Here is an 18703-nt window from a genome sequence, read left to right on the forward strand (position 1 = left end):
TGTTCTCAATCGTGATGTCATTGCCGAATTTAGTGCACTTGTATGTAAATGCAAATATGATAGGAGTGGATATAAACTTAAATGCTCCATTTAGTCAATTTGAAGATCCAACGGAATGTATTGATCCTGATCCGGAGTCAGTTGCATCACCATGTGATAATGAAGATATGGCGACTAACAACCAGTATAGAGATTTCAGAACTGAAACAGACGATGAATTTGAAGAATTGAATTTCAATAATCGTGAACATGAGTTACCTTCAGATGCATTCAACGATTTAGATATGAATGTACTGGATAGCATTCGAGAACATGACGCAATTGTAGCCCCTGTGGACGTTGACACTACTTAGTTGTATAAAGGGATGATTTGTCAAGACAAAGAAATGCTACAACACGCGATCAAATGTTTTACCACACCATATGAGGTTGTGGAATCGACATCGACGATTTGGACAATTCGTTGTAAGACGTGGGAGGAAGGTTGCAAATGAAGACTTTGTGCAATAAAGAAAAAATCGCATGGCTTGTTCGAGATCACTAAGTACGATGAGCACCATACATGTTTTTATTCAGAACTGAGTCAAAGTCATGTGCAATTGGATTCATCAATGATTGCACTAGAGTTCTGTGATGCCATAAGAGAAAAACCATCTATCAGTGTGGCATAACTGCTGTCCGATATCAAATCAAAATTTGGATATCATGTTCCTTACCATAGGGTATGAGAGGGCAAAAGAAAAGCGTTGGCTAAAGTGTTCGGTGATTAGGATGAGTATTACAAATTGTTACCCAGGTGGTTGTATATGGTTAAGCAGACCAATCCCGGAACACGTGTAGAGTGAAGAGTGAAAGAAACGTTTACTAAAGGTTACGTTCTCCTAACTTCTGTATTTTGGGCATTTGGTCCTTGTATAGAAGCTTTTAATAAATGTCAGCCAATAATTCAGATAGATGGTACACATTTGTATGGCAAATATCGAGGAAAATTGCTGATTGCTACATTAGTTGACTCGAACGGGCATCTTCTTCCACTTGCATTTGTCGTTGCTGATGAAGAGTCCGCAGACTCATAGGGATGGTTCCTGAAACACTTAGAAATTGTAACACACGAAGAGGTGTGTTTAATTTCAGATCGACATGCTGGCATAATCGCAGCAGTGAACAATCCAACAAATGGTTGGACGGGACCAAAATGTCACCATCGTTTCTGCTTACGACATATCGTCAGTAAATTTAATAAAAAGTACAAATTTAATATATTGAAAAATTATGTTTATCGTGTCAGGTGTCAATTTCAAATTCAGAAGTTTAATAAAGGAATTGAAGATATCAAAAGAATAAATTGGAATTGTCTGAGTTTTTTTTACAACATTGGTTTAGAGCAATGGACTCAAGCACATGATGGAGAGTTCAGATATGGGTGGATGACGACAAATCTATCAGAGTGCATAAATGGCATCCTCAAAGGAGCTTGAATGTTACCTATAAATGCTCTTGCTCAAATAACATTCTTCAAGTGTGTGAATTATTTCAAGAAAAGAAGAGAAGACATAAGGAATGCATTGGAGCGTCAAGATAAATATACCCGGTAATATTATTATTTTCTTATATATATGTTATTAACAATTTGTTTCAAGCATATTTTATAATATTAAGTGGAGTAAAAATTCAGATACGCATACAAGAAAATAAATAAAATGGGCTGCAAGATCCAGTAAACCTGAAGTACAATCATACGATCGGTATGAAGGTGTGTTTCATGTGAAGACCGGACGTCATAGTCTCAATACCAAAGGAGGAAATGTTCAAATATTGAGGCTAAACAGGTTCGAGTTCATGTAACAAGTGGCAAGCGTTTGGCATTCCATGCTCGCATTTTATGGCCGTTTCACATTTTTACATGAACTGCAAAGACTTTATTTAGGACTACCATAAATTGTTAACGTATGTTGAATGTTACTCTCCTCAATTTCAACCTGCATTGCATGAAGATTACTGGATAACGCACCCTAATATGCCCGTCTTACATCCTGATCCATCGTCGTTGAGAAAACCCGGTAGACCAAAAAGTTCACATTATCACAACAAGATGAATTGGACAGAACCAATCATTCGACAACAATGTGGATTTTGTAATTAGTTAGGTCATAATTGAAGGAAGTGTCCTTCGTTACTAAGATGAGCTCTAGATAGTTAGGGATTGAAGAAATAAATATTTTTTTTTATTATATATTCAATTTTTTATTATAATTTATTGTATATTCAATTTTTTATTATAATTTATTGTATATTCAATTTTTTTTATTATAAGTTATTGTATATTCAATTTTTTTTATTGTAATCTATAAAGTTGTACATTATTCTTTTAATTGAGAAATAAGTACTTTTTTTTATCATGTATATTTAATTAAGTATAGATACTTTTATTGTATATTCAATTTTTTTATTATAATTTATAAAGTTGTACATTATTCTTTTAGTTAAGTTATACATTATTTAATTGAGAAATAAATATTTTTTATCATATATATTTAATTTAGTTAATTAAGTTATACATTATTCTTCTAATTGAGAAATAAATATTTTTTTAATTGAGAAATAAATATTTTTTTTCTTTTAGATCATGGTTTTAAACCCAAGACCTATTGATCCCGGTGTTTTGTAGGACCAGTCCATTCATCGATCATCTGTTGTATGGCGAGATCGTACTACTAGAGAAATATCTTACAAGCGACGAGAGGCAGTTCTCCAGCACACTATCCCACCCCACCCTCGAATACTACCGTATCCGCACATCTGGATTTCTATGGTTGCCAGATTGGGATTTATTCAGTTGGACTGGCATCTGATCACAGCCTTGGTCGAGAGATGGAGGCCTGAGACGCATACATTTCATTTGCCTGTTGGAGAGTGCACTATCACTCTACAAGACATAGAAGTGTTGTTGAGGTTATCTGTTGATGGTGAGCCGGTCACTAGAGTGATGTACGATGACTGGTTATAAGTTTATCGACTGTACCTTGGTGTGACCCCACCTGCCGACAAAATTAAAGGATCGAGGTTAAGTTTGATATGTTTAGGAACATAATTCCGTGAGCTCGCAGATGATGGAGACAAGAAAATCGTCATAAGATATGCGCGAACATATATACTACAAATGATGGATGGAAGTCTATTTTCCGACAAATCAAGTCATTTTGTTTACTTGATGTTCCTGCCACTATTAGCTAACCTCTATGATGCGGGGTGGTATTTGTAGGGTGGAGTATGTTTGGCATGGTTGTATAGACAACTACGCAAAGCAACAAGACCGTTCGTGAGATAGTTGGGCCTCTCGTACTTTTGCAACTATGGGCTTGGGAGCGATTTCCAACAATGGTTCCACAGCTACAACATGTCAATGACGCTCAGTTAGCTGGACGACTCTACGGTTCTCGGTACGTTATTTTAATTCAATTTAATTTTTATATCACTGATCTAGTTAATTTAGAATCTAAATTATCAAAAAAAATTAGGTGGAGAGACAAATTTTGTGTGACTAGGACAGCCACACATGTAGTCAGCCAGTACAGATACATGTTTGATCTGCTTCAACCTGATCAGGTATATTAACACTTAACCAAATTGATATTTTAGACACATTTTTATTATATTTGTCTTTAATGTTCTCCAATATAATATTTTGTGTTTCAGGTTATTTAGGAGCCGTACAAAATTATTATGCATACTTTGCCCAATTTCTGTACGAATGGTCAAAACATATGGCGGATGATGAGTCATCTCATATGTTTTCACATTGGTGAATCGCATCTTCCTAACAGGGAGATAGACAATTCGGTTTTCAGCAGGATATCCCATCGCCTTGTAATACTGAACCCCTACTGCATGATATCGACTTAAGGACTATAAATTGATCAAAAAAAGTTGCACATTTGGTAGTGCGATGGCACTATCGTGCAAGGTTCATTGCAGTGGGGGTTTATATTGAACAGTTTGACAGGGATGTCACTCAAGACTACATTCATTGGTATAATAATATCACAAGGCACTACGTCACTCATCGGGGACCAGCTGTGGGTCATCTGGTAAATGAATGAATATTATCTAATTTTTTAAAATTTAAATTTATTTTAAATATTATCTAATTGTTTTATAATTCACAAAGATCGAATAACAGTAGACTCTGTGATGTTGCGAATGATCCGAACCAGGTTCTTGCTATATGTAGTGACAACCAAAGCTATATGGAGGAGATACATTATATGTACGATATACCTATTTTCCTCCACCAGCTCATAGACGTAGAGGACCTGTTCGGGAAGAGGATGAGTTTGATGAGGTTGCCCATAATGTGGAAGAGTTGCCCCTGTGATGCAGACGTAGAGTCAAACAGATTATGTTAGTTCGATGATGATGATGTCAGTATTTGGTTCAAGACATTATGACTCAAAAGCTGGTCCTTCGTCTTCATACGTGCATGGACATGGTCGGGGTCGTGGAGAGCATAATGAATATTTATATTATGAAGCATTTGCAGAGGTACCAGAGCAACATCAAGAAGAACCTGAGCAACCTCAAGTTCGAAGTCGACGATAACAATCCGCTCGAAATCGATGATGTTCGCCTTGTGGGACACATTGATTTTTGTAATTATTTTTATATAAATGAGATATTTTAATTTACACTTTTTTATTTTTATGAGATTATTTTTTTAAATTTTTTCTTTTTAGAGTTAAGTTAAATAAAATAATAAAATATTTTTTGAAATTATTTTTATAAAATGGAAAATTAAAAAAAATATATTGTAGGTCGAATTCGACCTAGGTTGGTTGAATTTGAAGACTCGACACATTAAAATAAAAAAAATCATATTTATAAAATGAAATTTTTTTTAAAAAAAGTAAAGGTTGAATGTTGAAAATTCGACCTAGACTCGACATATTAAAAAAAATCATATTTTTATAAATAGTTTCAAAACAACATTATTTTTATAAATAGTCAACAATATTATTTTAATTTTCCCGCCATTTGTTGGTTTCTCTAATGATATATTTTGTTGCTAAAAAAGGAGTTGAAGTCATGGTTATGCTAGTCGAGCTTTGCTAAAGAAGTGAAATGACACTTTTGTCCTTTTTCTTGAACGTTGAAATAAAGAAGGGTCCTTCATGCTACCAAGGCAATTCCCAAGAAACCAAGAGGTAACATCTAGGAAGATAATCTCATTAATGTCTTCCTTATGTGTAATTAAATAAGAATTAAATTTCACACGTTATATCACAAAAATATTTAAATATCAACTATGTTTTGTCATTTCTTTTTTGTTGATTATTATCTTCATCCATTTAATTTTCTTACTTTTTAATTGGTTTGTCATTCTAAAAAACATATATATTTAAAATAAGAAAATTTTCATAAATAAAAAAAATATAAAACTATTTACAGACATAGGAAAAAAATGGTTGATAAATATCGATAGACTTCTATCAACGTTTATCACATTCTTTCAATTTCTATCATTGATAGACCTATCAACCTCGATTAATTTAAAATTTAAACTTTTTTATTCTTTTATTTAAAATCTAAATTTCATTTTAGTCATCAAATTCGATTTAAAAATGATTTTCTATGTTCGGATATGTATAAAAGTAACCGATTTGAAATTTGAAATCCTATTTTTTCCTTTTAAAAAAAAAATCCACTCTAAATAGATCGTATTTGATGAGATTTCAGTTCCAATGTTATCCTTCCAATTTTTTTTCCTCTCTCCCGTACACTCCATATACATTCATAGATTCTTTCATATTGAAGTAAATTTTTTTCTTCCATGTTCAAAGAACAAAACCTCAAATTCAATCATGCATGCAAACTCAAAGCTTAGTTTTTTCATTGATAACAGTTCTTTCAATCTCTTCAATTTAGTTTTTTCATTCCAACCTATTTTTATATATAGTTAATAGAAAACTACAGTGAGTTTCTTTCTTTTTTATCTTCGTAAACATTTTTTAGTTCTTATTTAGATTAAAATATATATATATACTATGTCTATTGCTCTTTTTATTTATTGACTCGATTTGTTTACATAACTTTGATGCATTTTGTTTTTTGTATTTTTATTTAGATTAGTTGAAGATTGGTTGTAGAATAAATCAACTAAAAAAGTATAAATCAAATTAAATATAAACAAATAAATCGAATGAAAAGAAAGATCTCACTGAATAAATCAAATAACCGAATTAAAAATGAAAAGAAAAAAAATAAATGTAAAACAACAATAATTAGAAGAAAAACAATTGTACACTGAGAACCAAATCGTAAGGGCATAATGATAAATGCCTATACTCCCTTTCCATTTCTTGTGAACATCTAAACAAGAAAATTTAATTTGAAGTGCTTTCAAATCACTCTGATTCCAAATGTAAATAAGAATTTGAATTCATATTCATGTTTCAAAATTCTGAAATTTAAACTCATTTCTACCCAAATCTTTACGCCAAACAGAGTATAAAGAATTAAAGATCGCAAGAATCTTGTCAACCATTACTTTATTCATCTTTTTCAATTAAAAACAATTATTTGGTTCACAACTTTAAATAGGTGTATCAACATGCCATCAAATATTGCCAAAGTAAATCTAATTTAATAGTAATTAGCATGACTCTCTGAAGGAGGAAGAAGGTTCAACCTTAAGATGACTCATTTGTCATATGATTGGAAAATACTAAAATATTTTGATAGTGCAATGGAGACAGATTGGTAAGAACCAGTCAAGTGTCCTCTCCAAAATCTGAAATCAACAATTTTACATTATTTTCCCTTGTCCAGATATCGCAGCTATCAATAACAAACTTTATTTAGAACTTATATTACAGCCAAAAAGAATCACATTGAATATATAAAGTAATTTCTATCACCTCTTGACTAATGTAATTATGATTACAGGATATAGGAACTTGGCATTTTGAAACAGGATGCTTTCATTCCCCCTCTAAATCAAACAGCTTACTTCCTATTTTTTTTTTCATTTACAAAGCTATTCAACTTATAACTAAAACTTATTTCCCCTTCCTGCATTTCCTGATTCCCTAACCTAAAACAACATGACCGAACTTCTAACTCTGGTGCGATCTGAGCTCTCACCTTGACTTGACCCAAATGTTGGAGTGTTTTCAAGGCTCTTCAGACTTCAGAACCTTGAGGGGCCTGAAAACAGAGAAGAGATCAAAAAGTGTGGAAGAGAGGGTTTTTCTGTGCATCTGCTTCCTCGTGACAACCGTGATGGTCTCAAGGGCGGACAGTCCTACCTTTCACAGTGACTCGTTCAGAGACTTTATACAGAGCCTTTATCAAACTGTGGAGGCATCAAATGATCGTCATGAACCTCTAGATAGGAAGCAGCTACTGCTGCCAGAACTGCCCACGGCACAAGCGATATCACGGACGAGAAACTTCACATTTCTGGTGCCGATCTCATCCATCACCTCAAGACATTCCTGCAAATCTGAATTGCTTACAAGCATTACCCATTCTTTTTCATCGTCAAGGTATTTGAGCTGAAATGTCCCCTGGTTTAACTTGAATCTCTTGCCAACTTCCTCGTAAAGCTGGAGATATCCTAAAGAAGGATCAAACTTGAATCGAACTGTGTCTTCTTTGTATGAAGCTTTTACAATAATCTTGGAATCACTGTCAACGCAGCTTATTTTTTCTTGCAAATGCTTCCTCTCCTCAACGCTCTGACAGCTGGATGAACTCCCATGGACCAATAAGCCAGAGCCATTCGACGAGTCTGTCATGCTCGAAGTAGTAGGCTGGTAATGTTCATTGATTCCATCAGTGCCTTCCAACACAGTGCCCGCTTCATCGGCAGCTGCAAAAGAGCATGAACTCTTGGCCATAAATTGGCAGTCAGCATCACCTGATCTCCAATCATTCTCAACAAAATCCAATCTGTTGCTTTTTTTAGCAATAATTGAACCTGCGGCATTCCCTGGGACTTCCCAACCCATCATATCCAGGTCAGCAAGATGGCATGATGCAGCATCTACCCCTGTGGACTTTGAGCCTTCACTACAATCAAGCTGGCAAACATTGGGTTCCTTTTCTGGAACAAGAATGCTCCTCGACGAGATTCTTTGGGATATGGTAACGAAGGCATCTTCCATTTCCAATTTCATGGCAGAATTCTGACCATTGAAAGGGACAGGAGGAACTGAGTTTACATCCTGGAGGAATGGCTCCAGATTTCTCATAGATGGGTTGTTGTTATCCGAGAAGAGAAGACTATTCTGTCCATTGAGTTCTGGAATAAGAGAGCCGGCTGCCAAAAGACCCCCTGTAGTTGGATCGAACTTTAGACCACCCTCCACCCCCTTAACAGAATCGAGAACTGTCCGTATTTTCCTTAACGATCGGTTCACCTTGTTTATTTTACGAGACGGCCACCTCAAAATCCCATGTTGTCTGCATATTCTTTTCAGGGTTGTCGGACAAACTGAAAATGCACAAAAATACAAATAAAGCCATTGGAAATGTGGAACCTATTTTAAAATGTATATATTGAAATAAATTCTTGTTTAAGAAAATTAAAACGCCAGTTAAGTAGCGCATATAAAATTTCTTTTGAATCCTTGTGCTGACAATGCTTTTGTGGAGGTGTTGTCATTTGCAAGATTATTTGTAAGATTATTCAATCAATGGTTTTTAAACTCATTGCTACGTGAGGTCCCAAGTGATAGGATGACACACCCATTCGTATCATATTCAAATAAGCTAATTCTTCTTTTATTCAACGAATGACATTCTTTTCCATAAAACATAGAATCATCGTTGAGAGAAGTACACTTAAAACATTCATATGTCCTAAATGAACACTCTTTTTTTCTATAAAGGAAACCAGACTCTTTACTGAAATAATGAAAGAGACTAATGCTCAAAGTACAAGATAGAAAAATACAGAAATCCAAAGCAGTCACAATCTATACGAACACTTACCAAACACACTTTTTATTTTTAGCGGAAAATTTAATAATCCATACGGACACATAACTAAGAATATACTTCTACTATATCGAAAGGTCAATGCCTACAACTTATTTAGTTCATGAGAGATGCACAAGACTCATCCATAATTGAACAATTAGAGGCATCAGGGCACAACACCCTCAACCCAGTCACAAACATATGGTGAAACCTAACTCCATTAATGATCAATTGGGATATACATGACTGAACGTTGGGAAATTCAATTGTACAAGATTATATTGACTAAACTGTCACCTTTGGAAGCGTGGGGATTTAACAATCAAATACTAAAATACATAGATGTAAGTTACGGCCTTCAGTTTCATCATTTGAAAATGGAAGATGGAAAGGGAACAAGTTTTAAAGAACTAAACAGTAGGTCAAAGATAACCTAAAAGACCACGGCATAAAACTTGAATTAGATGCCACAAAAAATGTGGAAGACTAAACTATGGCTAGGGTTTGCTAAAGGCTCTCGTCCTAGAAAGTATCTATTCCAAGACATGCATTAATTCAGTTCAAGCTTGAACGAGATCCCATAAAACTTGTCTCTTTTTAGACTGCAGGAGTAAGGACAAGTTAGAAAGGAAAGGATAATGGTGCATTTGTGGAAGGGTCAAAGAGTGAGGAGGATTGCATTTATTCAACCAGGTATTAATGTTAAATTTGTTTGACAAACACGGTAGGGTGATTGAGAATCTTGATGGTATAAAAACCATCCTTCAATCCAAATGGTTGTGCAAATTTTCCTTTGACCTACATGTGGTGACGGGTAGTGTGAGATAGTACAGTATCCACCCCAATAGTTGGGATCCTGATCCAAGATCTTTAAGCACTTTCAGAAACCTGTGGAAGGTGCGCACTTCCTTTCATTAAGTTCTTTTAAGGGATAATTGCAAAGTACGTCTTTCGGGAGGATTCTTGGTGTCAAGACAAGCCCTGTCAGTCACAACTTCTCATTCTTCCGATTATCATTGTCTTCTCCAAGCAATCATGAGTTGGCTTCCCTCCTCTCTGTCACTCAAGGAATCATTTTGACTGTCCTAATCATAAATTGTTGTGTAGTTCTGTTGAGCCTTTCGTTACTTTCACTGAGAATGCCCAACTCCATTGGTTTCTTCTACTCTAGAACCCTTTTTTCTGATCCTCAAGGAAGAATCAATTATTAATCTAGTTTTTTCCCTTAAGAGGATGATTACCTTAGAAAATATCATTATCTGGAGAGCTACCTTTGTTATAAGCCCCAACAAGTGCAAGTTAGCTTCGAAAATTTTAAAACACCTTTCGTGGCCTTTCCCTTTTACTACAGAGGTGTGGGTCTTCTCCATGGAGGATTGGGCTTGTTTATAGTCCATTGGTTTATTCTACTCTAGAACCTTTTTTCTGATTCTCAAGGAAGAATAAGTTATTAATCTAGTTTTTTCCCTTAAGAGGATGATTACCTTAGAAGGTATCATTATGTGGAGAGCTACCTTTGTCATAAGCCCCAACAAGTGCAAGTTAGCTTCGAAAAATTTAAACCACCTTTTGTGGCTTTTCCCTTTTAACACAGAAGCGTGGGTGTTCTCTATGGAGAATTGGGCTTGTTTAGCTCAAGTATTTGTGTTCATGGAGTATATGGTTGGAATTGGACAGAAACCCGAAAAGTTTTTTTTTTTATCTATGTAAATCATGAGAGGATGTTTGAGGTTAATGGATAATTATGCCTCTAGGTCATTCTCCAAAAATTCTTCTGTTTTTACCAAGTGCCCATTGTTCTCGATCACCAATAGCTGGGATCATGTTTTAGTTCTATTCTGTTTTCCCACGTTGGTTGGCCATTGGTTTTTGGCATTTTTTCTCTCTGTGTTTTGATTTTCTTTTCTTTTATTTCTTTTAATGAAAGAGGGTTGCTTATTTAAATAAAACAACACTGAAACAGAAAAGGGAGGGGGAGGGGGAGGGGAAATAAACTACAGGCTCACCGCCGATGCTTTTTGCAGCATCCTTGAGACTCCCAGAAAAATATTGCTGAAGAACACTCAAGCTCACATTTTTTTCAGCTGTGCTACGTTTTTTCTCCCCCTGCCTCCGTGATCCATTGATCATCTGCAGGATGAGGTGCAGAAGGAACTGTTAAAATGAATACATTCCCTGTTCGTAAATGTGCACCAACAATTGTGAAGAAAAAAGGACTATAAAATTTGACCAAACATACTGGTTAATAGTCCAAATGGAAAATGCATAATGCAACGTGGAAGACACATCAAAACAAAGCACAGCTATGGTAAATTTGAAATCCAACGCCCATCTGCCACTTCAATGTAAAAGGGGATGCAGAGACCTATAATAGACTCCTATCTAGACAATGGTACTTATCTCAATATAAGTATTCTGGCATAAGCTTTAAAATGCATATTGCCTATCCAGCTTAACACCTTCCTGAACTCTAAATTGAGTACAAGGGACAGTATACTAAAAACAATTGGAGAATACGCAAACCACGGATTGGTAACCAGTAGATTGAGTAATCAAATTATTCTCTCATTGGACCAAAACCCCACACCCTATCCACCCCAAGGTACCTAACCACAGAGAAGATTGACAGCTATGAATGGTCTAGACTTTCAAAGATGTACACAGCATATTATTACTATGACAGACACCTTCATCCTCTTGTATAGGGCTAGTGTAATATTTTAACAGTAGATGTTTCTTGACAGAACCAAATTATACATACAATCAGACATCTGAAGCTTCCTTTTCTATTTAATCCTACCCACATATTTACATTAATCCCCTTCAATCGTCAAAACTGGATACATCTCCCTAAAATGGCGCCTTAACTGATCTAGGAAGACCAAAAACTATTAACTGTTGCAAATTGATTCATTATGGCATAGGGGAGATTCCAAAATATTTTTTATGCAATCAAACAGACAGCAATCTTATGCCTTCTTTAGAGGGCAATCAGTATCAGAATGATTGAAATGATAAAGTGAGAAGATGAATAAACGAAAGGCGAAATGGCAACAAAATAAGTCACAATAGAACAACAGACATGATCACAGGAATAAAATAACCTGCTTCTTAGGACATTCTGCTTCAGTTCCATCATTTATCGAATTAGATACCCTTGTTTCACTGTCTGTCACCGTGGATTGTGAGTTTCTCCTAGACATAGTTGCAGACTTCCCAATTAGTCCACTCTGAAATCCAGCATCGGGATCCTTGAATCCCATTAATTCTTCCTTTGAAACTGTCCTCAAGCTCCGGCACATTCTTTGCATGGTACCAGAGAGATTGTTCAATAAAAGTTGCTGTTCTGAGCCTCCTTTCATATTGACAGGTAGAAAGAATTCTAATATGTAATCATCGTCGCCAGTATACGTGCTTCTCAGCCTGATTGCAACGGCAGCATTCAAACCAAACTTGCGTGCATGATGGACTAGTGGATACTTATTAATATCATATGCCTTCACATCAGGATAAAAGAATGGATGATTGGATTGAAGAGCTTTCCCAGCTATCCCTTGCCCTTCTTCAAGATGATGTTCCATACACGCATGCACAAAACCTTGAGTTGCTTTGTCATTCACATAACACGCTGTTTCCTCAATGCATAATACAGATTTCTCCTTTGGGCTAATGTTGTTCTCCTTTACACGAACTCTAGCAGCCTCATCAACAGCTTCCAAAGTATAACAGCAAGGAATCCAGGTTAGCGCCAGAGGTAAGCTATGTGCATGACATACAGCACGTAGCACATCCATTATCTCTGCTAATGCTGATCTCTGGTTCTGCTTCAAACACTGCAATAAATATTCCATCAATGTGACTAAAGCTGTAAAGATGTAGAATTAAAAATACATTTGTAAAGAAGATGGCTATTGCCAATTATTGCCATGTAACTTATCATAACTTATCACTTTTTTCTTTCTCGTTTTTACTTTCTTTTTTTTTTTTTTTTGGGTGTTTTTGTGACCACCTATGTTTTATCTCCTTGTTCCATCAAGAGAATGCCCTCCTCCACCAGCCACCCATCTCCCTCCCTCCCTCCCTGCCTGCCTCTTTAATGATCTCTCAACCACTTCTCTTTTTTTCCCCTAGCTTTTTCTTTTCTCTCTCTGCCTCTTTTATACTCCCAAATCTCTCTCAGATTTCTCAATCTCACGTGAGTTGGATTATTCATAAACCAGCATAAGAGATCAATATGTCCTCATGTCTACCTAAGATAATAAGTCATATCTTAGTACCTAACTCCTGTTGTATTTCCATTAACATATTTACATTTTGTTATGGAAAAACCTCACTGAAATAAGTTAATACACTGAGCATTGAAAGTAGAAGTTCAAAAGAACTAAAACAAAATAGGAAAATGACATAAACATCAGGAATCGATCTTTATATTTAGTTCAATTGGAACTGCAGAAAGAACCAATAAAAAACATTGCAGCCAATAATACCTGAGGATATAGTCGAGGAGGTGCAACAGTTCTCAAGCTGACAATCTGCAACAATCATGGTCCAAAGAAATATCAGCAAAGTTATCAATAGATTCTTGCAATATAATTATTCATAAAACTCTGGAAAGTGGAGTGCGCAAAATATCACCGGACAACAGAAAACTCCGTAGACGATGAATTGTTCATGCTGAAGGGATTGATTACTGCTTAGAACCATCTACAACTTTTTGAAAACCATTTCATATGCTTATCAACGAGTTCTCATATATCCGAACTGAAATACTTATGCATATTGGCATAATATGCATCACATTTAGGTGATGTTTGGTCCATCAACCTCTAAATAACTCAACTTCAATAGTAAACACCATAGAAATTTGCATATTTATATCTCTAATTTTCTTGTCTCTATTTTACACATTTATATCTCTATGTTACACATTTATCGAGAAACTTCATCCTACCACTCTACACACCAAACATGGACTTTAAATCTAACATATTAACTCCAAACTTCATATCTCAACTCAATGCCCCAAACACCCTCTCTAGATACTAAACGAAACTTTGACCAGTGGTAGAAAATTGTCCAAAAAAGAAATAATAAGAGAAGAATGGAAAATGACCACAAACAGGAACCATAAACATCTCCTTAAGATACCAAAGGAAACTTTGACCAACGGTAGAAAATTGTCCAAAAAAGAAATGACAATAGAAGAATAGAACTGGAACCACGTGATAACAGGAACCACGTGATAATAACTTGAAACACACAGCTACTTCAAAGTTCAGATGATATTTATCAATTAAATTTATTTTTAAAAAATTATAAATTTATTTAAAAATGAAAATAAAAAATTGCTAAGACCAGTTCTTACAATTATGGTGGATGGAGGTCAAAACCCAAATTGAATAGAAACCAAAAAAATCTGTCAATTCCATTCATTTAACAGGAAGGATGGTGCATTGCACTTCATAGCCTTGACCATCAAGAAGGTGCTTTTTTGTTTAAATAAAAATTGATCCCCAAGAAGTTAGCCTCAAATAATCATAAATGAGATTATTTGTATCTAATTTATATCAGGAAGTAACAGTGTACGAGTGAATGTGAACTAACCTCTAGTGCTCGTGAAACAATGTCAATCTCTGCATCAAAATCAGACTTCTCCCTTGTAGTAACAACTTCAAGTACGGCACAGCATGACTTTTCAAGTTCATTATTGAATACTGGCAAGGCAATTGATCCATAAACCTCATGACCGATTGCATGTTCCATTCTCAGATACTCATTCTCACTGTAATATCTAACATTTGATGTCCATTCTGGAATTTTGGAGGTGAAAACACGACCGGGAAGCCCAAGGAGAAAACCCAGTTTTCCTTCTGCAGAGAAGGTATACGACCTCGACACTTCACGGTACCCAGTGAGCATTTGATCTAGCAAATAAGGCTGATCGCTGGTGCTCAGGAAGAATTGGTTTCCATGCTTCACAGGCACCCAGACTTGAGCCAAAATGCCTCCGGGTGAAGACTCTTTAAACAAGGAGAGTGCCCTCAGCATTCTCTCATCAAGTGACCAACCAAGAGGCCTAGAAATCAAACAATTGTTTAGAAGGACATCATTTGATTTCGAACCTGCTTCATTTACATTGTCTGAAACATCAGAAACCCCAAATTCAGTGTCTGGCTGCTGAAACATAACCTTGTCTCCACAAGTGAAAGAATTCGCCACAGAAATGGAAGCTCCATCAAGTTCATTCAGAGGGAATGCTTCATGGCTCGCCCCTTCTGGGAAAGTCGAGCCCTCCATTGAAGGGCAAGTACTCATTGGCGGAATCGACGAAAAGCCACAAGAAGTGAAAATCTGATCAATTGTTGCATAGTTGTTGCCCCATCCCGCATAAGAATCAAAACTCATCAGCTCTGAGAAACTGTGAAGCACATCTTCAGGACTCAAAATTCTCATTCCAACGTCAGTAGAAGTCGGAGTTTCGGCCTGAGTTCTCGAAGGCCCCCAAGACCCCATCCCTTCCTCCTTGGATGAAAAGGGGTTTTCCATATTGAATAATCAAGACCAATTTCAGAAATCAAATTACAATTGATGCTAGAATTCCATCCAACGACAGCGGCCAAAACTAATCCTCCTAAGCTTACTATCTTTCTCCGCCATTACAAAGTTGAGAAAAACATCCATTATATACCCCCCCGCCCAACAAGTTCTGACACCCTAAATTAACCCCAGGCACACAATTACAAAACCACACTTTTGCAAAGAGTCCCCAGATACCAACAAAAGCAAAAAAGAGATGCCATAAATCGAAGAACCAGAGTTCCACCGCACAACACCCTTATCTAAAATCAGCACAGTTCCAGTAAAAAGGAAGTTAAATACAATAATATCATAGCCCCCCAAAAGATGACGGATGCTTCCGCAAATCACTGACGAAAGCAGCCAGAGGTGTGAGTTAATAGCAAGCAATTAAAAAAAGGAAAATGAGCAGAGTCGGTTACCGTCTGAGAAATTGTTGAAAAATCCCCCAGCAATCTTAGCAGAAACGCACAGAATTCCAAGAATTAGAGATAGAGATGGGATTAAGAAGGTCGATGATGGTGAGTGATGTGAGAGAGAGAGGGAATTCTCCTCCATAAAGGGGGAAAAAAAGGAGAGAAAAAAAAAAAAAAAAACCCTAAAGAGAGAGAGTGGGCACCATTGCGGCGTGAAGTGTTTGTATCAGAGGGATTCTCTTAGAATTGGGTAACCGAAAATGGAAAAGTTTGTCGCCATTGAAGCTGCTTTTGGGCAAAGTTTATAGTTTTTCTTCATTCTGGTGGGAAACAGTGAAGGGATTAAAAAGAACCTTTTTGAGGTACAACAGATGCAAAAGGATTTGCAGAGATTGAGAGAGAAATAGAGAAAAGAAGGGAAATTGGTAAAGTAATATTGGAAGCTTTTGCTTTCACCTTCTTTTCATCCCCTTTCTGATCCATCGAAACTGTGGAATGTCCGATGCACGCTCGATGAAATTACAATTATGTCCTCTACCTTTTTTTCTTTCTTTCTTTTCTTTAAATAAAAAAGATATCTAGTAACCTATCATTTTCAATTTCTTTTTTAGACTTTTTTTTTCTTTTTTTTTGTTAGCCTCATTTGGTAACTTTGATAATAGTTCAAGATTCACTAGTACATCTCTCAAATTCGAGGTTTGAGTTTGGATCTTAAATAAGTTTTAGTGATTTTTTCTTTCTTTCGAGAAAACATAAATTAAACAATTACGTATATAACAATGTCAAATTCATCTTAATCAAGTGATCACATCAACAATAAGAAGCACCTTCATTTGCTATCCAACGAGGTGTATCATCAGCCATCAAATTTTTAGATCATTAAATGTGACAAAATTGGATCTCTATTTGCATTCCTATAGACAAGATATCCTCTAACACATATTTCACCAAAGTCTAACACATCTTCCTCTCCCACACATACTCAAAGTGGTCTAATGGCATCCAACTCCTAGTCCTGTGACACATTAAAGATACAACATTGTTAGGAAAAAAATAATGTCAAATAGCCTTAGCTACTCGTCATTTTTATAACAAATGTGTTGTCATCTCTGTCTTGCTAGAGCACAATGGCCACCGTTTCCAACAATATATCACTAGAAGCCAAATTCACCCATGGGAACAGTGTCATTGAGAATCTTTCAGCCACAAATCTTCACTTTGAGATGCAAACTGTCATTTACTTTTCCACAACATTGCAAGAGGCTCGCCACTAGAAGTAGAAGTCTGACTCACACAATTCAAAATGATTCTCAGTTTATAAGCACTTTTGACCATAAGAATTTCCTTCTTTAGATCCCAATACACTTAAACCGTTCTTCTACATGCTATTAATAAAGATGTCCAATATCAAATCAGTATTCTTAGGTAGAACTCCCTCTTAACCTTGTCTTCAACCTACCGACCTTCGAGAGACATCAAAGATACCACTGACCCTTCCTTCAAGGACTCGTGGACCCAAAGAGGCTTATCCTTACCTGAACTTGAAAGCCAGGAGTCAATCTAAATATTGTAGAATGACCATTGCTTACATGCCACCTAAACCTCTGCCCCAATATTTCCTGACCCCACAAAATACTTCGACACGCATAAGAAAGATTCAAACTAGGGAGGCTAGAAGAAATGACCTATTTTGAAAGTACCTCCCATGCCATGGCACACCCCCAAAGAAGCCACCAACACTACTTAGCCAATAAAGCCTTATTATAAACCTCAAGGTCCCTAAACTTCAAAGCGTGAAGCTCCTTGCTCGGTAATGAACGCGACCAAAACATGACCTAATAACGTGTAGTCTTATAAAGATAAATGGTTTTTGGTCCTCAGTGCAAGTGCGCACTGTCAACAAGTAATACAGGAGACACTCTAGATATCAAACCAAGGGAACAAATGTAATAAAATCTAAAATATTAATACTTTTCTCAAGAATGAAAATGCAATATAACCGACAAAATAATTGGAAGGTGTGGTTTTGACTTTTTGTGAAAAATAGATTAAAAATTATAAAGTTAAAAGAGGGACTTGAATATGCACCTACCTTTTGATTGAAGAATGTCATATTTCATGTAATTACAACTTCGGCTCAAACTATGAGATGGTGAAGTGGATTCAACACATATTTGATCTTCTATGAAGTATATTTGGGAGCCTAAGTCATTAAATCTATATGTATATGGTTAATGATAACTTAGTTGAATAAGAACACAATCCAAGGTCCTAATAATTCACCATACGTCTAGGGTAAAAAACAAACGCTTATGTCTAAGCTTTTTTCCTAGATTAATTTTATAAAAACCAAGTTTTATTTAAATCTTTCAGTATTAAACTCAACTTTTGTATATTAATGTAGATTATCAATCTAGACAAATAATGAAAATAAGTTCAATAAAAGCAAACCATGTTATGGAAACGAGTAAGTTACTTTTTTGCACATGAGAGGCTTATGCCCTTCCTTTAGGGTATTTACATATTTGAATCCCAAATGAGTGTTTAGCTTATAATGAAATAAGAGCAAACAGTAGATAAAACAAAGAACATATTAAAATAAAGACTCGATAGATTTAAAATATCAATTATGAACCTGGATTAATTTAGATAATGAGATAAAAGTACAAAACTAGAATTCAAAAGAAACTTGTAACTACCAAAAACAGTAAGATAGATGAAAAAGAAAT

At 35.6% G+C, this 18703-nt stretch overlaps 1 protein-coding gene across 1 annotated transcript; it reads right to left on the reverse strand.

The window, feature by feature from the left end:
• Nucleotides 1–6786: 6786 nt before the first annotated feature.
• Nucleotides 6787–16465, reverse strand: LOC120067361 (protein NLP8). The gene is made up of 5 exons (XM_039018939.1): nucleotides 14587–16465; nucleotides 13470–13514; nucleotides 12087–12815; nucleotides 10989–11112; nucleotides 6787–8494 (listed from the first exon to the last, which is right to left on the reverse strand). Exons 1-5 carry the CDS (start codon nucleotides 15526–15528, stop codon nucleotides 7374–7376), a joined length of 2961 nt encoding a protein of 986 aa, XP_038874867.1. The 5' UTR covers nucleotides 15529–16465; the 3' UTR covers nucleotides 6787–7373.
• Between the last annotated feature and the right edge of the window lie 2238 nt (nucleotides 16466–18703).

Source organism: Benincasa hispida, chromosome 1, assembly GCF_009727055.1.
Source record: "Benincasa hispida cultivar B227 chromosome 1, ASM972705v1, whole genome shotgun sequence".
Taxonomy (NCBI): Eukaryota; Viridiplantae; Streptophyta; class Magnoliopsida; order Cucurbitales; family Cucurbitaceae; genus Benincasa; species Benincasa hispida.

Coding starts and splice junctions, on each gene's coding strand:
- LOC120067361 (XM_039018939.1), bottom strand. CDS start 15,528: ATGGAAAACCCCTTTTCATCCAAGGAGGAAGGGATGGGGTCTTGGGGG. Junction 13,515..14,586: donor TTGTTTCACGAGCACTAGAG/GTTAGTTCACAT, acceptor TGATTGTTGCAG/ATTGTCAGCTTGAGAACTGT. Junction 11,113..12,086: donor CAGAATGTCCTAAGAAGCAG/GTTATTTTATTC, acceptor CTCATCCTGCAG/ATGATCAATGGATCACGGAG.